We start from the raw sequence: 24,324 nt of genomic DNA on the forward strand, positions 1-24,324 counted from the left end.
AATTGATGCACGAGCAACACAAACAACACGTGACATGCATGCAGAGTGCCGGAAAGCAAGTGAAGTCAATGAAAAGTAAGTGCGACAAAGTTGTGGTGTTTGGAAGCGCGGAATTGGTTTGGATTGTTTTTCAATGTTGACTGTTGCTGTTGTTGCGAATTCGATAAAGGCGACGACATTCGTGTTAGCAAGAAACGTGTGCATTTGTATGCGCTTGTTTTGCCTTGTTGGTGTTTCAAGTGGTGTTGTCAAGGGAGTTGTGTGCCTGTATGTGGTCGTGTTACTTATGAAGTTGTGCATCTGTCTTGAAAGTTCTCCTACAAATGGTGTGTTTGTGCACTTGAGTCTTTTTTTGCACCTGTCGTTTTCTTTCTACATTTTTTTTTGCTTTAAAAAGAACACAAATCACAAGTATAACATTGTGCTTTATTACATCACAGCAACGTAACCAAATTCAAGTATTGGCATGAATGACCTTTCAGCTATTCATAAACCGCTTTAAAAATGTGTTTTCATGTGAGGATATTTGTTTTGGCATGACAGTAATATTTCTTGTGAGCATGACATTAAATGCAACTTTTTTTTGTAATAGTGTTCCCTCCTTTTCCACTTTGTTTTACATTTATTAAATGTTTCAAGGCCCTAAAAGCCCTCACCACACATTTTCTACACTTTTCTCATCAAGGCGTTTACATTTTCTTACATTTCTCTTGTTTAAACACTCTCAATGTTCAAACCTTCATATTTTTTTTATAAAGTAGGTACATTACTGTAAAAAAAAAAAAAAAAAATGCATGCAAAATTGCACACAAAATTAGCAAAACATCGAAGCCGCAAAAAGTGAGCTGCGTTATATCGAGGCAACACTATATTTTGATTTGCAATTCAAATATGACTACATTTGTAAAAACTATTCAAATACATAAAACATGACAAAGTAGTCAAATTCTTTGGACTTTATTGCATCTGAGCAACATTTTCATTTAAAAGCATCATAACATCACGTGCGTGTGACATTCATACAAAATACTTTTTTTTTTTTTTGACACAATTGAATGCAGTACAAGCAAACAAAAATCATGACGACCACATGACATCACCCAGCAGGAAGTGAGGTCTTAGCAGTTCCAGGACGGGCCCACGGGGGGCGCCGGCGAGGCAGTGGGCCTCGTCAGCGTTCAGGCCGCGGGAGCGAAGTGTTGCCAGGGTGTCGGCGAAGTTTTGCCGCCCGCCGTGTGCCGTCATCACCAAAACACTGACGGGACTGTCCAGGACGCCGAAACGTCCCCGCATTGCGCCCAGCTGTGACCAGAAATGCTGGGGGGGAGAGGGTTCAAAAAGGGGATGATGTTAGCATGTAGCCCACGGGTGGGCCTAATTACGACCCCATGCAATTATTTTGCCTCTTTGACACGACGTAGTAGGGAAAGAGTCATTTATGACCAATCACATGGTTCAGATAGCTGACCCAACCCAGAAAACGGGTGAGCCATGTTTGGTCGTTACCTAATTCCTCAGCACAGGTGATGTCATCTTCGGTCGACAGCAAGCGGAAACAATTGTTTTTAAAGGTATTAATTGTATACAAAAAATAATGCAATTCTCAAATTGACAAAAATACTAACTTTTTACTGCTGAAAATGAGTCAAGTATTCCTTTAATGCTTAGATATCATAATTTTCATCTTTACCTTAAAATGAACCCTAAGCCTAAAAAAGATTAAACTTTTAATTGATTCATTCACGTACCACTAGAGGGAGACCACGTACCACACTTTGAGAATCACAGTTAATACACCTTTGGATTTATATTATTAAATAATTGGTCAGCTGATTCATTATAAATACAATTTAAAAAATAGGTTCAACTTTACATACACTGTATATTGAATTTAATTTATTTGTATTTTTTGTCAAAAAAAATAACTATTGTACCTGCGCTGCTGGCGTGGACTTGGCAGTTGTTGTGGTGATGATGTCATCGCCGCACAGCAAAACTCTGAGTTGCTCCGACGGACTCGACCAAGTTTGACGGCCCAACAGCGCCGACAGGACGCCTGCGAGATCGATCAACAACATCGGACCTCCGCCAAGGCGCAAATGTCCGATGTGGTGTGTTATGCGACTTTTTAGCAGAATGCGTTTTGTGTTTGGAAATGCAATTCCTTTCAGCTAAATGTAGAAAAATGCGCTCAATTCGATTTTTTTTTTTTTACCTTTCTCATTCACACAGGGAGGTATTATAAACTTATTTGGATTGTCTAAGTAGTTAAGAGCAAGTTTAGACAAAAATAAAAGGGGAATAGCACATCAAATTTCTATAGGTTGTAGTGGCCAGTTTACTTGGGTGGCCCGCCCAAGTATTCACATGGTGTGGGAAACACTGGTGTGTGTGTATGTGGTCCTCTGGCGCCACCAGCAGGACAACAAACCTCTTTGCGACGCCAGTGTTACTTCCTCCGGCTCAGAGGACAAGAACAGCTGCACTTGATTTTCAAGCAAACTCTCCACAAAGTCCTCCCGGCCCGAAAAACAGAAGCGGCTCACTTCCAGACCTGTCGATGCAGCGGCAAGTCAGCAACAACAATCGTCATCGTCAAGGTCAACCGCACCGTAATCATTTGAATCATTTTCTCTCTCCGCAGCGTGTCGGCGGCATACCGTAATGTCTGGTGCTGCTGACTATGCCAGCGCTTTGCCGCCGCCGTCGCTCGTCGGTGGTGACGAGAAGCACGTCGAAAAGCAACGACTCGGCACAATTCGCTGCCACCAGCTGCCGATTCACGCTCTGCAGTGCCTACAAATGCAAATGACAACCTTTTCTGAAATCTTTTTCTTTTGCAGCCTGTAAACGTTCCAACTCCTGTACTTGTATTTTCTCGCACCTGCATCAGCGGGTGGGCCACGCCCACACCGAGCACGTCACCGTTGTCGGCATCCTCAAACACGGCCGAGCAGGAGATGGCCACCACCAGCGCTTGCTCAGCGTCTTTCTGCAAAAACATATATTGATTTCATTTTTAATAATAATAATAAATACAAAAATTTTTTTGAAGAGGGGTGCAGCATACAATAAAGACGTATTATATTATTAAATATGACGGGGGGGGGGGGGGTAAATATATTGTGTATCAGCAGTTGGCTAGTCTGTTTTTGTATATTCTGGGAAAAAAAAGTGGGGGGATGACCATTATTTTAGCAAGGTGACCATATTTGTTAAAATATGTATTAACAATTATAACGGGTTAAAAAAAAAAACGTCTCAAGGGACCAAAGGACAGGATGCTTTATTTAAACTTATGAGTGGAATTAAATGCATCCAAATTAAATATTGTATAATTATATAAATTAGGACGTGTGTGTGCGTGTGTTAATGTTTGACTATAATATAAATAGGCTATGAGTATTTTTGTATTGGCATAATTAATAATGTAAAACGGTGACAAAAAATACCGCCTATTTGTTATAATTGCATGGGTAATAGTGGAATTCTGACTGTTCCTTTGTATCAATTGTGATTTATTGTAAAAAATAAAGACAAAAATGCAATTTTTTTCCAAGTGTAGTTTGGTCACATAATATTTTTGTTCGTTTCCTACCTGCTTCACGTCAACGTTCGCGATGGTGGAGACCATCTCCGCCTTGCTGGCGGCTTCTTTGCCGTCGAAGGCAGGTTAAAATATAAATTCAAATGAAAACGTGGTCACCCACTCACTTTTTTTTGTACCAAGTTGCACATAAAATTAGGAAAAAAATCTGTCAGAAAAAAGTTGCTCCACAAACTGAAAAGTTCACTTCCGCCTTTTTTTTTTGCCACCTCGTTGTCTTCCTCTTCGTGATTGGTGGATGACAAGCCCAGCTATTCACTATCGCCGCCTATTGGCTGACAATACAAACAACCTTACTATTTGAAAATAATCCCAAAGTATTTTTAAATTCATTATTCATCATATCATTATACGTTACCAGAGTAAAATAAAGAAAAGTGAGCTATTTAAGAATGAGACATGATGACGTCACCCCACATTGAAGTATGTAGCCACGCCTACGAACTGACGTGATGGTTGACAACTAAACTAGTCAAACGGGAGGTTTTGCTCTCCGTCGCTCAACTTCTTCCACAACTGATTGACCGCCTCGGACGAACCAAGTGCCGGCCCGAAAGCGTCCGGGTCGGCTTGAAGCCTCGTCGGAGCGCCGCTGCGGAGGTTGAAAGCAAGTTTGGTTTGCAGAGGCAACTTGTTTGCTTTTCAGCAACATTCTTCAGTTCAGGTGTGTCAATCCGAGCGAGCTCGAACGTGATTGGCGGTCTGTCACCTTCAGCGGCCACAATATTAGGCAAACTTTTGCTCTTGTTTTGATTGACACTGTCAGGGAGCTAATAGTAAAGTTTGTTACTGTGCAACTCGTGTAAAATATTAGGAAAAGCTACAGCAACAACAATTTGACACGTCAATCACAACTAAGCATGCATGCCAATGATTTAGGCCTTATTTGTAAAACCAGTGCTAGAGATGATCTGAGGCGGGACCGACACTTTTGTGTAAGGGAATGCTGTAAATACCGGGACCGTTTCTCCAGCTCTGTTGTGGTGAATACAATTGCAGTCGTCAGACAACTATTTTATACACGACACTACATCAGGTGCCTGAATGCTATGAAAGCACACACGGTTGTGGTCACATCCCGTTTTTGATAGTATTTGCTTTTGGTTTCACTAAGCCAACAAGAAACCATTAGATGCTCACACCTTTTAAAACAGAGCCCAACATGTCTATATGTTATCAAAATGCATGATAAATGGATATAGAAGAGGATGAAGAATAGAACCCTGTGGAACACCTCACAGACAACCTCACATTTATCTTCAAAACTTTAACACCTAGCTCGGTTAAATGAAAAATATTTTCTCCTGTCCCCTGTCAGTGGTGTCCAGGTAGACAGCGAGCGGCGGGGCAGGGTGGGGCGTGTTCCACAAGGCTCGACCATGCGGAGGCGTCTGGACCGGATCCGGAATTGGAGCCACAGGCGGGAGGATTTCGTGGATCTGTCGGAGTCGCCCAACACGTCGGACGCGGAATACAGCGAGGAGGTGCTGAATGGAATGCACAACTCGCAGCGCTACGCTAATGTTCAGATTGTGTCAAGGGATGTGAGAGTAAACCCTGTGGAACCTCGTGGAAATAAGACTATAAAAATCATTTATTTTCATTCTTATCAACTAAAAGAATGCATTTCCCAAATATATTTTTTTAACCCAATTTTACAAATTACTGTGCAAAAAATATATTAGAGGTACATTAAACCAAAACATCTTCTTCATTTTTAAGGTATTTGTTTTCTTACCTCCGCCCAAAGTGCTTTTTATTATCCAAAAACTACAAATTGTAGGTAAGAAATGCTCTGTTTCAGATCAAAATGAACTATCCAAGAAAAAAAAGCTTATTAGGGTGTAAGTTCATGTTATTTTTTGGGGGTAGCACAGTGATGCTAATAATTGTAGTAATTTTTGTTTTAGTATGATTTGACTTGACACGTTCTTCTCTGTTCTTATAGATCGTTTCAGGATCACTTTCTGCATCTCAAGATGAATCCAAAACGGATCTCAATGAGGTGAAAGGACATCTGGAGATCACTTTGTTAGAGAAACATTTCTTACGTGAGTTAAAAAGATTCTTTTTTTGGTTTCGATTTTTTTCTTTGTTATGTGACCGATCACGTCACCTTCCAGAGGAGGAACTGAGGAAACTCCGAGAGGAAGAAACCGATGTGGAAGCGCTTCGACAGGAGCTGGAGCAGGAACGCTGCAGGAACATGGAACTGGAACAAAAGCTCAACGACATCGTCAATGCCAGGTCAGGTCCGACCGATTGCAAGTGTTCATCCTTCTCTCTAGAAATGACCCTAAAATGGCCACTTCAAACCCAAATGGCAAACTTCTTGTGTATTTACGGCCTTGACTTCTAGAGACTCTTTTTTTTTTTTTTTTTTGTGGGTCTACTCATGATAGACACGCCTACCAAATTTCATGTTGCTATATGAAACTAGCCTCAGGGGCTGCGTTTTCAAAATAATTCTAAGGGACATTGATCCTAAGAAATGATTCTAAAATGGCCACTTCAAACCCAAATGGCAGACTTCTTGTGTCTAGAGATTTTTTTGTGGGTCTACATGTGACAAACATGCCTACTAAATTTCATGATGCCAAGTGAACGTAGCTTCAGGGGCTGAATTTTCAAAAATTATTCTAGGGACGGCAAAGCGTGGAAAAAGCCGCTTTCCCCAAAATGGCAGATTTGCTTCTTCCAACTACTTTTGGGGGTTGAAGTTTTGTTTACTTGGACAGACTTGAAGATTCGTCGTCCGTCACTCCAAACGTCCCGCCCCCTCATGACATCAGCAGCCCCGGGAAGGAGGACGCTTACAGCCGCTTCCAAAGCTTGCTTCTGAACTACTTGGGCGTGGACTTCGATGACTTCCACTTGCAGCGGCAGGAGGCGGCGCCCGAGCCGGACGAGCCGCTCAGTGCCAGGAGGTGAGCCGAGGACATTCCCGTTCTCAAAAGTCCTTCGCGTTCGTATTTGTTCTAAATCTCAGTTTGTCTCCTCCACAGGCTGACGGAAAACATGAGGCGGGCCAGTGAGTCGCTTTCACTTTTCATGCAAACTTTCTGCTCAGTGTTGCAGCAGCAAAAGCCAAAAGTGCTGCAGACAGCAAATCTTCATTCAGGGTCTGATTTAAGAAAATAATATTTTGAAGATCAGCTGGAAAAAAAAGCATCAAGTATCTTGGATCATATCGCACCCAAGAGCAATAAGTTTTTTGTTCTGATATTGGACAATGAACATTTGAAGCGCAAGTCAAAATGGTGACCGTTAGCTGACAAAAATCAACAAAACCTGAGATATTATTATTATTATTATCTTACATTCACTGGCAGCCATTTTCAAAGCAAGAGTTCCAGAGTTGAAGTTTCAGTTTTGAAGCATTTTGTCTAGAATATTATAATGAGTGACAATATAAGCCAAACTTTTTCTTGCTTCAAAAAAAGTAATCAGCTTCTTGAGCGTGTGTTTTTTTTTTCAGAGAGAGGACTGAAGCCCATCACCAACTTCATGCGGGACCTCTCGGCCTTGTCCAGCTGGTATTCCGTCTACACCACGGCCATCGCCTTCACTGTGAGGCTAAATGCTAACTGAATGCTAAATGCTAACTGTCTAGATAATCACTAGCTAGCTACCCAACACTAGTCGCTAAATAAGTAATGCTAGTTATTATGTATTGGCTGTAAACTAGTATCGTGAAGCTACATGCTAACTGGATGCTAAACGCTAACTGTCTAGATAACCACTTACTGTCCGACTCTAGCTGTTAAATAAGTCATACTAGTCCCGATACATTTGAGACTAGATGCTAAGTGTCAGAATTAGTACCAAACACTTGCTGCTCAGCTATGAACTAGTGTAGCTTATTGATGCTAACTGTTGGATGCTAAAAGCTAACTGTCTAGAACTGTCCAACTCTAGCGGTTAAATAAGTCACTAGAGACTAGCTTCCGGAGGCTAGATGCTAACTGGATGTTATCTGAATAAGTAGGCACCACTTGTTGCTAAATGATCAATGCTCGTTGTTTTGTACTAGGCTAGTAGTAGTGCCTAAGGTTACTTGCTGTGAACTTTTTTTAGCTTCTGGATGCGAGCTGTTGGATGCTAAATGCTATCTGTTTAGAGAACTGCCAACTGCTTGACCAAAGTGGATAAATGAACGATGCTGTTGGCTAGAGACTAGTTTCTAGAGGCTAGGTGCTAACTGTTAGCATGTGTGTGTCTGTGGTTGACAGATTTACATGTACGCTACATGGCGCGGCTGGACCATCTCCATGTTCCTCTTCCTGGCTGTCCTGCGTCTCTCTTTAAACTACCTCATTGCCAGGTGAGCCCCGCCCACCCATGTCCTGTCAGCCAATCGCAAAAAGGCAATGAAACATGAACGGTGTGGTGACGATGTTCTTTTATGCGCCGCTCTCAGAGGCTGGAGGATCCAGTGGAGCATCGTTCCGGAAGTCTCGGAACCTGTGGTAAGTAAGAAAGTGTTTGTTTGTGTGTGAGTACGGATGATTGACAGCTTGTCAGTACGTTCCCTCCCTCCCTCCTCCATTTTTGACAGGAGCCTCCCAGGGAAGACCTGACGGTGTCGGAGAAGTTCCAGCTGGTTCTGCACGTGGCCCAGAGAGCTCAGGTGACCTCACTTGGGTGCTGTTGTTTTGGTCAGCAAACGTAGTTCAACGCATTTTACGCTGTTCTCCTCCCCGACAGAATATCTTTGGCAAGATGGCTGACATCCTGGAGAAGATCAAGAAGTACGATTCCGGTTGTGTCTCGGGTTAACCGGACACGTTCAAATTTGTGTTTGTGTGTGTGTTTGCAGTCTCTTCATGTGGGTGGAGCCTCAGTTGACGAAGAAGCTGTACGTGGCTCTGTGGGTGTCCTTCATCGCTTCCTGCCTGCTGCCTTACAAGCTGCTGGGATTCATCATTGGTACACTCTAAAAACAGTTGTAACCCAACTATGGGTCAAAAATGGACTGATCTTCTAATTGGGTCAATTTGACCGAACTTTGAGTCAAGAAATGGGTCATTTTGTTTAAAACAACCCAGAAAATCGGGTCAAATTGACCCATAAAGTGGATCGGTCTATTTTTTTAAATCTCTAATTGGGTTACTTTTGACCCAACTGTTTTTCAAGTGTATGATAAGTATGTAATAAGCGTGACACGTTATAAGTCGTTAGCCAACTATTTTATACACGACCAATTCCAAATGCACGATACATGGATTTAGAAGAGGATCGAGAATAGAACCCTGCGGAACACCGCACAGCAAACTTGACATTTAGCGGCGAATCCATCAATTTCTCTCGTCCTTTCCCTCAGGGGTTTTTGCGGCCATCAAGTTCTTCATCATCAACTTCATCTTCAAGAGTTGCCCCAAACTGCGTCGGCGCTACGACACGGCGCACATCGTTTGGACCGGACTGCCCACCGACGTCCAGATGAGGGAGCGGGCCAACGCCTCGCCTGGCAAACGGGTCAGTACCGCGCCCACCGCGCGCCTTGTTTTTCGGATGACCAAAACGTCAAAGGTCATCATCAGCTGCAGTCACGTGTTGACGTTTTAAAAGCAGTCATTGGTCCACTTTGGTCAAATTGTGAAACCGCAACTCATTTTTGCCAAATAGGTTTAAACTCATGATGATCAATATCGTATTTTCCAAAATGAGTTCTAATGGTCAGTCCCTACTAGGGTTACTATAGTTTTGGAATGGCTGCCATTGAATGAGTGGTACAGTAAAGGGCATAAATCCGATCACGCGTCAAAGATCGAACATTCCAAAAGACGCACCTGCACTTGCGCAATCATTGCAGTCGTCACTAATTGTAATGATGAATTTGCACCCGAGATACAATATCACGCCGTTTTTGTACTTCAGGTTCCCGGCGGTGGCGACGACGTCGGCAGAGGAAGTCGCTGCTACAGCACCAAGCGAGGAACCTTCCACCAAGTCTTCAACCTACCCGAGAGTGAGCGCCCCCTAGCAGGTAAGCAAAACGCGCTCTGGTGGCGTTGCGGCGCCAATAATAACACTTGTTGTTCTCGTGTGTGTGCGCGTGCGCGTAGTGTGTGAGGGCGGTTGGCGCTGCTGCCTCATCAACCGCGACAAGAAGACCCCCGCAGACTACATCCGCAACGGCGTCCTCTACATCACTGACAAGTAAGACGTCCGTCCGTCCGTCCGTCCGTCCGTCCGTCACGCTCACCTCAAATTTCTTCTTGCCTTTTCCCACGCTGCCCCCTGAGAGTTTTTTGTTATTTTTATTTTCTTGATGCGGTCCGAGCTCCATAATGATGTTTGCGCCCGTTCTCGTCTTGCTCCTCCCCCTTCCCCAGCTACCTCTGCTTCGAGTGTTCGCGCTCGTCTTCGTCCAAGAGGGACAAAGTCATCAAACTGCTGGACATCACCGACATCCAGAAGGTGACGGCTCGCGTCGCTTCTCCTCACAAAAGAATTAAAAACATTTTTTTTTTTTTTTAAATACGTCTTCTTTGCCCTCACAGTCCAGAGTGTTGTCGATGGTACCGGGCCTCGGGATGGGCATCTCCATAGCAACGCCGTTCACACAGAAAGTAAGAAATGCTCATGCATTGCTGGGAAAACCCACAAATGTTTATTTACATTTTTCAGTCTTGTCTTATTTATTGTATTTATGTTGCCTTTTTTTCTCTCCATAAAAATGATTATTTAGACTGTTTTAATTCATTTAATAAATTGATTTAGTGTAATTAAAATGATTAAAAATTAGAATTTTTTTTTTTTAATTATCTTATTTATAGTCTAAATAGTTTATTAGTTATTTCATTGAAAAAGATACATTACACTGGTTATTGTAAATGTAATATAAAGTAAATATTTTATTTACTTTGTTTTAAATATTTGTATTTGAATCTAAATATGCATTATGAATAATACAATTACAATGATTTAATATTTTAATTTTGTTGCAAAATAAAGTCGTAGTAGTAGTAATAATGTACATTTTATGTATTCTTATTTTATTAAATTATTGTATTTGTGGTTATTTTACATTATTTTCACAAAATATTTATGTAAATAACACCACAATGCAATTTTTTTAATGTTTCAATTTGGTTGTAAAATAATATGAAATGGTAAAATGATAAAAATAATACTTAAAAATAAAAAAATTCAAATTTATTTAACATCTTGTTTCATTAAATAATGAGCAAATTATGATTAATGAAAATATTCATAAATGTATCAACGATTTCACAATGACCCTAGTTAAGGTTTTAGTGGTCCAGAGAATGAACGGATCAAATCAACTATTTGCCACATATTACATGCGGTACATATCTTAAGCTTTTATTTTTATGACCTTCTGTTTGAATGACCATCAGTTTTGAAAATCAAATGTGGCCCTTAAACTCCAAATTATTATTTTTTATATCATTTTTCTAAAATGTGGATTAGCCGCTGGTGTTTGGAACGATGACCAACCGAGACGAAGTCTTCGACGCCATCTCAGCCCAGCGCAACCTGGTTGTCGTCACGGAGACGGCCGCCAGCCCGCAAACGGCGTAACTCGTCCGCTTCCTCTTCCAAACCGTTTACCGCCGAGTGACACTCCTACAATTGATCAATGATTGGCAAACTGAAAAGTAGAAATCAACGGATGCAAAGTGCTTCCAGTTTCTTCCGTTGACATTCAACAGGTCAAAATGTCTCCAAACATTTAAAATCAAAGCGTCAGCCTGGTGGTTGTCGCGTTCCTTTAAGATCCAACAGAAGGTGAAAAGTGGAAACAAACACGTAACGTATCAACGCTGCGCTCCCCCCCCCCACCCCTTTTTTTTTTTTAATGGCCTTTGCAATTCTTATCTTAACGTCATGTTTTTACTACTACTTGCCTTAATTCTGTTTACAAGCGGCTGTTTAAAAGCCTTCTTAGGATTTCATGATATTTTGTGGTTGTACAAACGGTGTAAAGTTTGTAAAAATTTGTTGAAATGAGATGTATATTTCTATTTTTTTCAAGTACATTGGAACTTTTGAACACTTGCTGTCTTGTGTTATTTTTTGTTGGTGGTGTTGAACCTCTTGCACCCTGTCGGCGTCAGTAGAGAATCAGTCTATTTATGTTTATTTTTAATGTAATATTTTTAGTATCTGGCCGATATCGGCTCAGATTTAATTATCAACACGTCTGCAATTTGGTATTTGTACATAACTGTGACTAGTTAGCTTTTAACTAGGTTTAGCGTGACCTTCGGAGTTAGTGTCAGGATTATTTCGACGTTGCCTAAGTGACCAAAGGGAAAGAAAAAAAAAACCCACAAAAAATGTTTATATTTTCAGATATGTTGCACGTTTGATGATGTATTCGGACATAACTGTGAATCATTAGCTACTGGTTAGCCTTGCTATTTTTGTAGCAGTCCTTGGAGTTTTCCGATATTTTTTCAATGTAAACTTTATCGTGAGAACAGAAACAAATTCATACCCGTTACTGTTTATTTTTAATATATATCCAGATATCTGCTCATGTTTGAAACAAAAACAAACAAAACTCTGTAGTTTGCTATTTGTGCATAACTGTGAATCATTAGCTAACTAGCTAGGCTAGCTTTTAGCTAGCCTTGCTTCCGCTGCTGTCGTAAAAAAGAAAAGAAAAAAAGGCAGCGGGTTGAGGGGTCACAAAATGTTTTGTTCTTCCTGCAAAGCACTGAAAGCAAATCATTATCTTGAAGTTATGCTCACTCGTACCATGGCAGTTTTGGGAGGTACAAGATTATTTTGATATTTGGAGATTACAGGACCAACTTCTGGTAAAGACAAAAAAAATCCACACCTCAAGTGTTTATTTTTCACAATTATTTAACATGTATATTTGATTACCAACAAGGCAGTCGTTTGATATTAGTACATATTGAACTATTTACATGAGCTAAATTTACCACAAGTGCTTTTATCTTTCACAATCTAACAATAAAATCCCAAAAAATCAATTGTCGGTAGCTGGCCAGCAGTTAATGAGTGAACAAATGGCAACCTCACTTCCTGTTTCCTTGACGCTAAACTTTGCAGGCTCACAAACACGATCTTGTGTGTGATAACGCTGGACTTTTTGGACTTATCGTTCCAGCTGGCAGCTGTTAAAATGAGTTTGCTGATGATTACATGATTTGCGTTTCAGGCGTGGTTCCGTCACAGTTTTTTTGTGTGTGTGTGTGCAGTAGCGCCAACTCAGTGCTGATAAATCATCAGCTTTTATTGCTTCCCGCCGCACCCTCCTCAAAGTTCGATGTCCACGTCGTCACCTTCCGAGTCCCCCGCCGGATCCTCAATTTTCACTCCCAGTCCGCTGTCCAGGTCGGCCTCGGCGAAGCCCACCTTTGAGGCTTTAGCGGGACCGACGTCATCGTCTTCGTCCTCGCTGTCGTCTTCCCTGCTGTCGGGAATGATGACCACCTCCTCCTTGGCGTCGGGGTCGATGTCCTCCTTGAACCAAACGGCCTTGTAGCCTTCCTCCAGGCGCCGTTCTTTGGTCAGAATGGGCTTGACCTCCTTCTCCTTGTCTGAGCTGCCCTGGCTGACGTCGTCGTCATCCAGGAGGGTTTCCAGTGCCCTCACGCTGGACTTGAGAGCCGAGTTGTCCGCCGGCGTGACATGCAGACCCCCGGAGCCCACGCTACCGCCGTCGCCGTCGTCGTCGTCGTCGTGCTGGAAAGCCTCGTTGGTGTACTGGACGCCCTGCTTGTCCCCACCGAAGCCTTGGCCCAGCTGTGGAGACAAAAGCATTTTTAGTGGCACGGTTCCGTAAATCCCAAACAAGATGACGGGATCCGCTTTCCCACTGGCCGTCAAAGCTGTCTTTTTCCGTTTTGCGGTACTAACCGGGTTTGTAGTCGAACCACAAAGTATCAGAGGCAAACGAAAGAACTAAAAGGCGGGACTGGGCAGTGAAGTTGAAAAACCGCAATTCGGAAAGTAGAATTTCAAAATCACGCAGACATTATAATATCCTGCTTCTTCATGCTTTGCGTGAAACATGAAATGTGGGACGTTTGAAGTCCAAGTGGAAATGACCCGTCTTCAGAGGTCATGGCTAATAAGTTTCAAAGACGGGACGGCGGCTTTGAGAACGGGAATAGCAAAAAGCCAGACCCAGGATGTTTCGATGGAAACCCAAGATTCCAAAAGCACGCACAGACCAGCAATGTCCCACTTTGTTGGATTCTGTGTGAAAGGGACTGACATGGAATGAAGAGGTTTCCTGGTTTTTGAGGTCGTTACTGAGGCAGCCTTGACCAGGTTGCGAAGTGAAACGCCCAAGATTCCAAACACGCACTCAGTCCCACTGGTTTCTTGTGAAAGATATTTTCACGAAGAAGTCATTTTTGACATATCGGAGACGAGTGATTCTGGGAAAAGGAAAAACGGAAAGCTAGGACTGCAATTATGAGCCTTTTGCCTAATTCTTCATTTTGGATGGCCAGGATGAAAGGGGTTAACATGTAAAAGATGCTTGTGTGTGTTCTGTACTTTTGCATCTCATGCCTCAACACAATCATACTAAAAACCGGAAGGTAGGACCCTTTCAAGTGCTAACCGTACAAAACCAAACCAAAATCGATGCACCCCGAGGGAGGTTTACACTCACGGAGCTTCGGAAGACGCTGGCTTCGTGGATCTTCCTCTGGTCGGCTTTTCCTTTCTGGAGGCGACAGACGAGCACGCCGATGATCACCACGCAGACGAAGAGGAGGACGCCCAGAGTCGCCCCCAGTGCGGCCATGTCACCCGGCCCAAAGCCGCCCGAAAGGACAGGCACTTTCTCTGAAAGAAAGAAACGCCAGCGGTTGATTGAGACCTTGTACACGTGGCTTTGGTCAGTGTGATAAATCTACGCACTTAAGTTGAACTTGAACCTCCAACCAGTTGCCCATCCCTACTCGAGACCTCGTAGCATGGAACATTACCGTTAGCTGTTGATCAACGTCTTCTAGTGAGCGTGCTAGCAAGAAAGCCTCAAGCCTCCAGATTTACCACCTGGTCACCATTTTGTGTGCTTTATTTTTCACATATCCACTCTATCCGTGGCAGTGTATGTTTTCAGTTATCCAAGTTGTGGTAAAAAGGTTGAATGGAGCCAACTGGACTCTTGCTTGTTGTTCGCTATGTTTCACGCTTAATTCAAAAGCCTTCTTCTGGTGGAAATTTTAGGTGTGGAGTCCACCATTTATGTCTCTGGTGTTTTCCAGCGGCCAGGTGAGCGACCGATTGAGATGTAAAATGGTCATTTACTAGCCAAACCTGGTGATATCACCACCGCCCATTGGACACGCCCACCAGAGACATAAATAGACATCAACGCTACGCCTCAAATTTAGAATATTTCAGACTCAAGATAAAACGTTCAGTTGTCTTCATTCACCTTTTTCAGACCACCTAGTCATGTTTTTGGAGTGTGGGCGGAAAGCGTAGAACACGGAGAAAGCTCACAAAGCACGCAGAGAGCATGCAAACGCCGCCCAGATTCAAACCCCCGAACCACAAAACTATGAGGCAGACGTGGTGCCGTCTGACACAAACCCATTCGTCCATCCATTTTCTATACTTTTTAGAAAATACGTAAATATCCTGTTCATGGACGCAGGTAGCTGGCCTCGGGTGAAAGGCAGACCACACCCTGGACGGGTCCTCAGTCAATTACGAGGCACATAGAGACAAACAATCACACTCGCATTCACACCGTGGCTAAGGGAACTCAACCCCTGCTGCCTGCTACGGAAGTCAGGTGAATGAACTGCTATTGACCTGGGAGGCAAACCTCCCTGGCTAACCAGACGCCAACTAGCAAGACAAAATCCATGACCACCTGTGTGAAGGTCCGCATGGCTGGTAGAACCTTCGGTGATCAGTGGCGTCACCGGCGATTCTGTGGCCGCGGTAGCGCTACTTTCGCTCGTGGGAGTCACGGCAGGTGAAACGCTGCCGTCGGTGGGAGTACCGGGGTTGATGGTGGACTTCATAGGTTCAGTGGTTGTTCCCCCGGTGGGAGTACCAGGGTTGGTGGTGGACTCTGGTCCTTCAGTGGTTCTATCTTCGGTGGAGGTATCAGTGTTGGTGGTGGACTCCGCCAGATGTGTGGTTCCGCCATCGGTGATCGGTGGACTGGTCATGCTGTCCGTAGTGCTCAATGGCAAAGGGGTGGTGGTGAGACCTGAGAGGAGAGCACATGTGAAGCTTAGAGGGGTGTCACCATTCCTCCAGAGTCCCCATTTTAACACTCTCGGTTGGTAAAGAATTTGAAGTTGGGTCTTCTTTTTGACAAGATCTTCTCTGGAAACCCGGATGCTGACTGATGATCAAACAGGAGAATAACCTTTAAACTCGTCCTGAGTCTAACTAAAACTTTATCTGTACTAGTTTTGCCCTTTACTAACTTTGTCCGAGTTTCATCTACTGCCTTTGTCCTGTCCATCATTGTCCCGGCCAAAGACGATCTAAATTAAAGTATTTTTTTTTTTCCTACAATGAGATTTATCCTGTACTGGGTTGGTCTTTTGTTTTCTACCAACGTTGTCCTTTAAAAAGTTTGTTTCCAGTTTGTGCTGTCCTTCTGTTGATCGTAGTCCTTACCAGTTCCATCCTCACCGCTCCCAAGGAGAATCTCAGCAATCTTCAATTCTGCCACCTCTGTCTCCTGTCTTTTGGTTATCGATCCTGCCTCCAAACCATAATATACCGTATGGCTGGTCTCACTATAGTTCAGGGCCCTTTCACTCCATCCTGCCTGTACTCGCTTCTTCACCTTCCCCACACCTGCCATTATGCCAAACAGTCGATCCCAGGGTACTGGAAACTTCTGCACCTTCTCCACCTCTATTCCATGTCAACTCACCATCGCACCATCCTCCCTTTTTGTTCACACCCGTACTCAACTGATGGTCAGTCCTCGTCTCTCCAGTGCATCCCTCCACTTCTCTCGGTCCTCTTCCACCTGCTCCCTACTCTCACCGTAGTTCACAAAGACGCCTGCATCGTAGATTGTAGTCGACAGAGATTCCGGTGGGACCTCGTCTGTTTATCTGTCCGTCACAATGGCAAACAAGGGGCTCAGAGCTGGTCCTGACTGTAAGCAATACAAAAAACTGGAAGGATTCGGATCGGTGATGACACCCCAGAGTCTCGTCTGTCTACCCCTCAGTTTCTGATTTGCGGGGATTTCTCCGAGTACTCCTCTTTGCTCAGATTGTTTGTTACTTCCCCAGCTGCCCACGGTCCACTGGGACAGATTCAAGCTCACCTGCCACCCTGAACAGGATAAGCACTAGGCAATTGATGGATGGTGACACCCGTTGTCTGATTAGATTGCAAGTCAAGGTATGGCAATTGTTCGTTTTTTTTGTAGAGTACCAATCATGTTCGAGGCAAATCTGTAGTGCTTTGCAGAGACAAAAAAGAAAGAAGATTCAAAACAAGATTAAATGGAAAAAATGAGAGTCAAGATAAAACACCAACATTCAAGTGGGAGGAGTGAAAATATAAACAAATGAGTCAAATGAGCTGCTTTCCAAAACCAGTCTTTGTATGATAATTTCCAATATTGTCCGTTATTGTCTTCTCACTTAAGCAGGGGTGTCAAATCCAGAGACTCAAGGTGTGGCAGGGTTTTTGCTTTCTGGACCCGGATTTGACGCCGCTGCAATTATGCTCATAATCGAATGAAACTCGAGTTAATGTTTGACCATCTCCAAAGAACCGAGCCTTGGCGTTAACATAGCTTACATGACAGTTTTCTTTGTGGTTTGCTTTTCTTTGTGTTTTTTTTTTTACATTCACGGATGAAATTCTGATTGTCACCGAGTCACAACCCTTGAATGTTACCGTTGTCTTTCTCCCGATTTGGACCAAAAACAATATGCATGAATCCAATCGTAATCATCTTTGGCGCTCACTCGATGATTCTTGCTTCAAGAGGTGCACTCCGCACTCTGCCAAATACCCGAATGGGATCTTGCCAGCTTTTGTTTGCTTTCGTTCAAAAACAAAGCAAACGGCACCACCATATTGAAAAGACACTTTTTCAACAAAGTCGAGTCTCAAGAACATCAACGCTAAGTAGTCTTTCTTGAGTTGAAGCTATGTAGGTCTCTAACCTTAAAATGTGACGACTTTGGCCTGAGCTTCAGGTCTTGGGTCGAGCGGAGTCATGTGACACGAGCCCTCCCACCACTGACATTTATTGGTGCCCCGTGTGAGCTTTTCTTCCTACCTGATTTCACCTCCACCGAGAGTTCCGCCATTACGTTGTCATCATTGGACGTGTCCACCGCCTCCACCTGCAGGGTGAGGTCAGAAGTTCAATCAAAGGACCGGCGCATTCCTTGCGCGACTTTGCTTCGGTTGGGGAACCTCACCTGTAGAGATAACGTGGCCTCCGGGAGGTCCTTGGTCATGAACAAGTAGCCGTTAATGATGGTGAAGTCCTCGCTTCCAATGATGCGATAGGCGATGTGAGGGTTTACACCCTGCGGGGGGGGGGCAGGAATAGGAAGGTCACGTCAACGCTTCACTTGTGTGTGTTTTTTAAAGAGCCGGCTATAACGGAGCCATCTACTTGAGGACAGTAACATCGCCACTAAGTGGAAATCAGATCTTTGGATCATCCTCGGCAGAAGTCCAATAGATTTAGATTTGAACTTATGGAAGCATGGACGAAGAATCAACATTATTTGACCTCCACACTGGCATAATCCTCGTCCAAGGCGACGATCCGCAGCGGCTCGTCCTTGTTGGTCGGGTCTGTCGCCATGGCGCCCACTGAGGAGACCACGCCCTGGTACTGAGGCTTCTGGAATTGTGGCTTATGGAGGCTCTTCACCTGAATGTTGATCGTGAGGCTTGTGGTAGTATACTGAGAACTGCTTGGTGTCTGGGCGGCCTGCCAGAGAAGAACAAAGGTTTCCTAATCGCACCCTGACTCACCGAACAAGTTTTCATGGTTTTCTATCCTAATTTCAGTTCACCGACTGGAGTTTCGCATCAAACGTTTGCAAGAAGCGAGCAGACTTTCATTTCAAGAGATGATAGGGTTGGTTAGCTTGAACATTTAAAAAAAAAAAAATGTCTAAGAATGGTCTTTTAGTAAGTTTGTGTGTTCTACTAAGGTGAAACGTGATTAAAATGAGTCCAGTGCCAACTCTGGTTTTGGTCTTGTGTGGTCTTCACCAGAACTGTCAGGCTGATGGTTCCCAACACGTCAGCCGCCCTCAGCATGCTGACGTTGCCGGTGTTTGGGTTGATGGCGAACAGGCCGTCCTCGTTTCCTGGTGCAGACAACGGGGTGGTGGGGGGGGGGGTCGGGTGTTACCCCGGCAGTTTGAAAAGGAGATTTTGAGTGTCCGCTTCGCGTCTTACCGCTCAGGAAGGAGTAAATGATGGCCTCGTTGATCCCAACGTCGCCGTCGACGGCGTAAAGCGGACCCGGCTCCAGTTTTAAGGGCTCCACCTGGGGTGAGGACAGGATACAAAACCAAATCAGATGAGGTCATGCGGTTCAGTTCTGGCCTTCAATGATATAAACCAGTGGTAAGAATAAGTCTCAAGTCTTCGATTGTACAAACCAGAGGTAGAAGTCCGTTTCCCGCTTTTTACCCTGCTTGGTCAGCTCATCAGTTTGTTTTTTTATTGTGTCGCTCTTAACTCTTTAAAATCCAATTTGGGGAGATGACATAACCACACTTGTTACGTTTTGTTCTGATTATAGGGAAGTGTTGTCCTGATGTTTGCGAACTCTTATCAAGATGGCGTTTTGTTGATTTCCTGAAAATGTGTGTTTTTGGGGATGCAAAGATATCAACAAAGTGTGACTTCCTGCCATCCTTGGTATTAAATCGAAGGATCTGACTTTTAGCTTGGCAGGAGAAAAGGAAGGCTTTTTACTCGCCTGCATTTCGTTGAGATCCACCCGGCCTCTGTAGCCGGCGTTCTGGCAGATGACGGCGCCGTCCACCTCATGTTTGATGTTGGGTTGGAACCAGGGCGGTCTGTTGTCCACATCCTGAACGGTGACTTGAATGGTGGCAGTGGCGGTGAACGAGACTTCGCCGCCAGAACCGGTCAACGGCGTGTCCTTGTAGAAACAACACAAGTGACGACAATCTGGATGAGGATTTTAGGTGTTGAGGTGAGTCAGCCTTCCATCGCGACAGTCGTACTAAAAAGAAACTAGAGCACCAACGTTCGCACCCGGGGTTATCTGGCACAATTGCAACATGCAGTTAGTTACTTTAGCTAAGCCGACATCCATGAACACTTTTTTTCATTTGGGAAATCTCTTTTGAGCACTTTGTTGTCTGTCGTGAGTGTGCACATGTGCAAGCATAAGAAAGATGCTACGCGAAGTAGCATCCGTGTTTCAGGTCGTGGCTGGTATTCGGTTCGGTGAACACGCCCGCAACCTTCGAGAGCCCAAAGAACAAGCGGACTGCTCACGATTGCGCCCACTACTGTCCCCGCCGTCAGTATTGTCCCTGTTGTCGCTCAGGCTGCTAGTGCTCCCTGAATATTAGCTTGAGCGTGGTGGTGAGCTCATCGTCTTACATGATTCTTCAACCAATTGTCTGTAAATCGTTTTGAACGGAATCGCGTTACCTGGAAAAATGGAAGCGAGAACTCATAGAAATGTTTGCCAGCCGACTTTCCTGAGAGAACAACATTCAGCATGATCAAAACGGGAACAGGTCCTCACCTGAGCGTACAAGACCATCTGGGCACTTTGGACTTTGTCGTAATCCAGAATGTTCAGGACGACCAGTTGCGGGTTTTGGGGTGACGCCAGCCTGAAGTAATTCTGAAGAAATACAAAAAACAAAACCAAAAAAGGTTCATTTTAAGAGCCAAGCTGATCGGCTCGAGGCTAAAAGAAGAACGTACCGATGCTGACGTCATCGTGTAGTAAAGCGTCGTGTCCTCGTCCACGTCGGTGGCGGGAAAGCTGTTGTCGAGGGGCGTGCCCACGCGTAACAGCTGCGATGCCGAATAAAGAGCGACCAGTTAGCGTCCGTTTGCAAACGGAACAGAAAGACTTTTCCGGGGCACTTGCCTCCTCCACATTGATCTGGTACGTGTTCATGTCAAAGACCGGCGGGTTGTCGTTCACGTTTTGCACAAGTACGACGATGATGAGCGTGAACTGCAAAATCAAACAGGGATTGTTTGACTTTGCAACTAAATATTGAATATTTGTTACGTTAAGCAACGTGTACAATATTGAACCATGAGGCGGAACGCTTACCTGGAGGCCCGAGTCCGCTCGGCACTTGACCTGGACCACATGACTTGTGCTCGTCTGCAAACAAACGCAAAAAAACTTGAGTTGACACCGACCGGTCTGCCCGATTGTTTCTCGGGGCTGGGCTGGGCCCACCTCATAGTCCAAAACCCCGTTGGCCAGCAGTCGGTTCCCGTCCAGAATGAAGGGGACGTCGGCGGAATTCTCCAGAGTGGGCATCACCCCGTTTGCCACCGTGATGGTCTCCACCAGGTCGCCCACCGCGTTGTTCTCTTTCACGTTGACCGTCTCGCGAGCGCTGCAAACTGATGGTGGCCCCGTTTAGCAGCACGCAAACACTTGACGTCATTACAAGTTGCAATTTATTGGAACATAAAGGTATATTTTAGTTTGTTTTTCTGATTTTTTTCCCTTTTTTTTTTTACCTCTGAGTATTGTTTTTTGAATAATTGAAAAAAAAATATTAAAACTGAAAAACAAGATTTTAGTCATTTGAACAAGTAAAAACAGTTACTCATGAAAAAATGTTTTGGTTTTAAATATTTTTTATAGATAATGTTAGATATTTTTTAGCTTTAAATAGTGGATGAATGTGTATGTAGTTTTGAACGCTCAAATAACGTGTGTGTGTGGAGGGGGGGGGCGGGGGGTGGGGGGGGGGGCTGATACACAAAACAGGGAAAAAAAATCGGACTACAGGAAAAAAAAAATCCCAAAAACTGATCAAAAATCAAATTCAACAAACAAAAAATTTGGCTGGAAAACACCAATTAAGAATGTGAAACAAACCAAAAAACATAATTATTCAAAATAAATTTTTCCTTGAAATTTTTTTCCCCAACATTTGCCTAAACGACAACAACAAATAACTTTTCTGATTGTGATTTTTTTTTATTTTTTAAACAAATCCTGTTTTGTCAAATGTGACGACGACAACAAGAATTGTCCAAATCTTCAATCTGATTGATGGAGTCGTCGTCGCTAGCAAGTGATATGCCGATTACGATTACTCACTCTCCTGCGTCTTTGCGCTGGTCAGGAAGGCCAACAAAAGCACGAAAAAGACGAGAAAATTCCTGCTGGCATCCATGTCTGCTGCTGCGCTCGTCTTTTGGCGTCCGTGAGATTAGCGGCTTGACTTTATGAGCCGGGTGGACTTTTCCCCGCCATAAAATGTTTTTGTTTGCACAGTCAGGCCAGATTTTATAACGTCCGCATGTTTCCTTTTAGATTCGCTTGCTTGTGACAAAATCAAAGTGATGGCCGTATTGTGCTGGCCGTGTGCGCAATTCTTCCGCAGTAAATATATCTGGTGATTGATTGATTGATTTATTGATTGATTGATTGATTGATTGATTGATTGGTTGATTTATGTCGGGGCGGTATTCTGATCATTCAGAATATAAAAATGAACTTTGATGAGACAAAAACACATACTAAGATTAGTCTTTTTTAGTGTGAAAATTTTTGTTTTGCTATAGTAAATTTGGGAATTATTTTTTGTTTTAATAAAAATATGTAATCTTAGTCATATTTGATCAAGATAAATGTTATATTCCTTGACAAAGTGTCTCTCTTTTATTTTTTTTTACCAGTCAAATTTTTTTTGTACAATAAAAAGTCCCATTGACAAGTAAATAACAAATGTAAATTTGTCATGATAAAAGTCCTATATTGGAATCTAAATACAGTAAAACCCCGCCCCATAATGAGCTGCCATTTTGGAGTTTCGCTATTTCATGTATTTCTCTTGTACACTTATGTTTGTTTTGTTTGTTTTTTAACGCTTACCTATTTTGGGTGTAATTTTTCTGTTGACCACTGGATGGAAGCGCATTATTTTGTTTCAGACTTTAAATTTGAAAAAAGAATGAAAAACAGGAAGTATTTCAGCTTTGCCCAGTTTTTGCTGCAGATTATTGAATGCCAAATCCTCTTCAGTCCAACTTTTTGTTGCCGAAAGTGGCAGCCGTAGTTCGATTTTCTGTCTTTTGAGCAGGATAACTGATGAAAATTGTCTTGATAAATTTGTTAGGATTTATTTATTGTTACACAAATAGGGATCGTTTTACTGTAAAACTGGACAGTATTTTTTTTTTTCTTATCCATTGCTTTTGCACAATGTGTTTAAATGTGTTTGTATTAGTTTCAAAGTGTTTTCAAAGACTTTTTACAAAATAAATGCTATAAAAGGGTTAGGGAGTTTAAAAGAAGTTATTTCTGTATCACAGATCTCACTTCTTGCATGGGTGGTCTGTAACGTAACCGCAATCCAGGATGAAAAAAACTTGATTTCACATGATTTCTGCCAGGGCTTCACTGTCTGATGTAGCTTTTTATTTATGTATTTATTTTACTTTATTTTTTTTATAACTTTTTCAGGTATAAGTCTGATGTAGCTTTTGTCTCCCCCTAGGCTGGAATTGTGCATTACAACAACACAGGCTTCACTTGAATATGATGTCGTGTCGGCTGTGCCTATTGTGTAGATCGAAAAATATCCATTCCCATCCCTTCATTCATGATTTCAAATCAACAGTGCCGGCAATGCACAGACATACAGTTGTGATCCATACAAAATACTGTGGCAATTGTTTTGATATTGTCAGAGGTTGACGTTGAGGACCCTTTCTTGAAAATGGAGACAATCGAAACTACGAGGAGACATTCTGACAAGTTTTTGTACAGTTACACAGCAGGGCAAAGTGACCTTAATTCTCTGGTGTGGGTTCACAACGAGTTCATTCTGCCCTCCAAATATTCCACTTTGGAAGTCAGTCACACCAAAGCGAACCGTTTTTTGTTTCCCTCTTGAGAACAATTTTGAAGTTCAACCAAGTCTCTTGTTTCATGTCATATAATGCCAGTCATGTTGTCATGTCACTGTGATGTTGATTAGGTAAATGCCAAATGATAATACAATATCATGTATGTCATTGATAATACACTATAAAAAGAGAATTGTTGAACCAATTTAAGTTTAAAAACAACAATTTTGCAATCACCACGTAGTCGGAAATAAAGGCATGGCAAAAAAGATGGTTGTATCTTTTCACTGATATTCATCACAAGAAAAACATGTCTTACAAAGAGTGTTTGAAATGTATTTATAATGTCACTTTAAATGCTAATCTGTTTAAAGGGATACTTGAGTCATTTGGCCATTTTTAGAAGAAAGAAGTTAATATTTTGTCTACCTCTTACTGCTGAAAATGTCTAAATGACTCAAGTAACCCTCTAAGAGGACTTATGTATCAAATTAAAATGATAAAACATTTAATAATAATAATCAACTCAACAAACGCGTGTTGTGACAAATGTAAAGGATAAAAAAAAAAAAACGCCTTGAAATCTTATTTTTTGTATACTAATTAACCACAAACATGCAATAAGACTGGCCTCGTTTATTGAAGGGTTTGCCTGTAAAATGTTTGTTTTAAATTGCCTT

The 24,324-nt window shown here is 42.9% G+C and overlaps 3 protein-coding genes across 5 annotated transcripts; 1 reads left to right on the forward strand and 2 right to left on the reverse strand.

Annotated features, from left to right (window-relative positions):
• Positions 1 to 407: 407 nt before the first annotated feature.
• Positions 408 to 3,833, reverse strand: LOC144053717 (cytosolic 5'-nucleotidase 1A-like). Of its 2 annotated transcripts, none has more exons than XM_077568461.1 (6): positions 3,599 to 3,833; positions 2,885 to 2,992; positions 2,661 to 2,796; positions 2,432 to 2,554; positions 1,935 to 2,083; positions 408 to 1,317 (listed from the first exon to the last, which is right to left on the reverse strand). In XM_077568461.1, the coding sequence occupies exons 1-6, from the start codon at positions 3,632 to 3,634 to the stop codon at positions 1,078 to 1,080; spliced, it is 792 nt and encodes a 263-aa protein (XP_077424587.1). In that variant the 5' UTR covers positions 3,635 to 3,833; the 3' UTR covers positions 408 to 1,077. The 2 variants fall into 2 exon arrangements, with proteins under 2 accessions (XP_077424587.1, XP_077424588.1); XM_077568462.1 differs by having other exon boundaries at positions 1,935 to 2,056; positions 3,599 to 3,831.
• Positions 3,834 to 4,043: 210 nt separating this feature from the next.
• Positions 4,044 to 23,853, forward strand: LOC144053661 (GRAM domain-containing protein 4-like). Of its 2 annotated transcripts, none has more exons than XM_077568341.1 (18): positions 4,044 to 4,271; positions 4,926 to 5,091; positions 5,556 to 5,658; positions 5,731 to 5,854; positions 6,346 to 6,534; positions 6,613 to 6,638; positions 7,086 to 7,177; positions 7,840 to 7,931; positions 8,028 to 8,076; positions 8,166 to 8,237; positions 8,315 to 8,358; positions 8,427 to 8,536; positions 8,931 to 9,085; positions 9,488 to 9,596; positions 9,676 to 9,769; positions 9,946 to 10,030; positions 10,114 to 10,182; positions 23,293 to 23,853. In XM_077568341.1, the coding sequence occupies exons 2-18, from the start codon at positions 4,987 to 4,989 to the stop codon at positions 23,329 to 23,331; spliced, it is 1,557 nt and encodes a 518-aa protein (XP_077424467.1). In that variant the 5' UTR covers positions 4,044 to 4,271; positions 4,926 to 4,986; the 3' UTR covers positions 23,332 to 23,853. The 2 variants fall into 2 exon arrangements, with proteins under 2 accessions (XP_077424467.1, XP_077424466.1); XM_077568340.1 differs by lacking the exon at positions 23,293 to 23,853 and adding an exon at positions 11,048 to 11,635 and having other exon boundaries at positions 4,045 to 4,271.
• On the reverse strand, positions 12,782 to 21,966 carry LOC144053115 (cadherin-related family member 5-like). The gene is made up of 16 exons (XM_077567189.1): positions 21,891 to 21,966; positions 21,012 to 21,181; positions 20,880 to 20,933; positions 20,688 to 20,777; positions 20,519 to 20,611; positions 20,334 to 20,435; positions 19,530 to 19,715; positions 19,001 to 19,091; positions 18,812 to 18,909; positions 18,321 to 18,524; positions 18,001 to 18,111; positions 17,856 to 17,922; positions 16,523 to 16,615; positions 15,456 to 15,800; positions 14,238 to 14,413; positions 12,782 to 13,357 (listed from the first exon to the last, which is right to left on the reverse strand). Exons 1-16 carry the CDS (start codon positions 21,964 to 21,966, stop codon positions 12,869 to 12,871), a joined length of 2,445 nt encoding a protein of 814 aa, XP_077423315.1. The 3' UTR covers positions 12,782 to 12,868.
• Positions 23,854 to 24,324: the final 471 nt, after the last annotated feature.

Source organism: Vanacampus margaritifer, chromosome 6 (genome assembly GCF_051991255.1).
Source record: "Vanacampus margaritifer isolate UIUO_Vmar chromosome 6, RoL_Vmar_1.0, whole genome shotgun sequence".
In the NCBI taxonomy this organism is placed as follows: Eukaryota; Metazoa; Chordata; class Actinopteri; order Syngnathiformes; family Syngnathidae; genus Vanacampus; species Vanacampus margaritifer.

Bases quoted from the DNA above. Each gene is read 5' to 3' on its own strand.
- LOC144053717 (XM_077568461.1), bottom strand. From the start codon at position 3,634: ATGGTCTCCACCATCGCGAACGTTGACGTGAAGCAG. The intron at 2,797-2,884 runs GTGCGAGAAAAT...TTGCATTTGTAG, and splicing joins TGGCCCACCCGCTGATGCAG to GCACTGCAGAGCGTGAATCG. The intron at 2,555-2,660 runs GTATGCCGCCGA...CTGCATCGACAG, and splicing joins CAGCAGCACCAGACATTACG to GTCTGGAAGTGAGCCGCTTC.
- LOC144053661 (XM_077568340.1), top strand. From the start codon at position 4,987: ATGCGGAGGCGTCTGGACCGGATCCGGAATTGGAGCCACAGGCGGGAG. The intron at 5,659-5,730 runs GTGAGTTAAAAA...GTCACCTTCCAG, and splicing joins GTTAGAGAAACATTTCTTAC to AGGAGGAACTGAGGAAACTC. The intron at 8,238-8,314 runs GTGACCTCACTT...CCTCCCCGACAG, and splicing joins ACGTGGCCCAGAGAGCTCAG to AATATCTTTGGCAAGATGGC.
- LOC144053115 (XM_077567189.1), bottom strand. From the start codon at position 21,966: ATGGATGCCAGCAGGAATTTTCTCGTCTTTTTCGTGCTTTTGTTGGCC. The intron at 18,112-18,320 runs GTCAAATAATGT...CCCCCCCCGCAG, and splicing joins AGGATTATGCCAGTGTGGAG to GGTGTAAACCCTCACATCGC. The intron at 13,358-14,237 runs GTGAGTGTAAAC...TTGTCTCCACAG, and splicing joins CCAGCGTCTTCCGAAGCTCC to CTGGGCCAAGGCTTCGGTGG.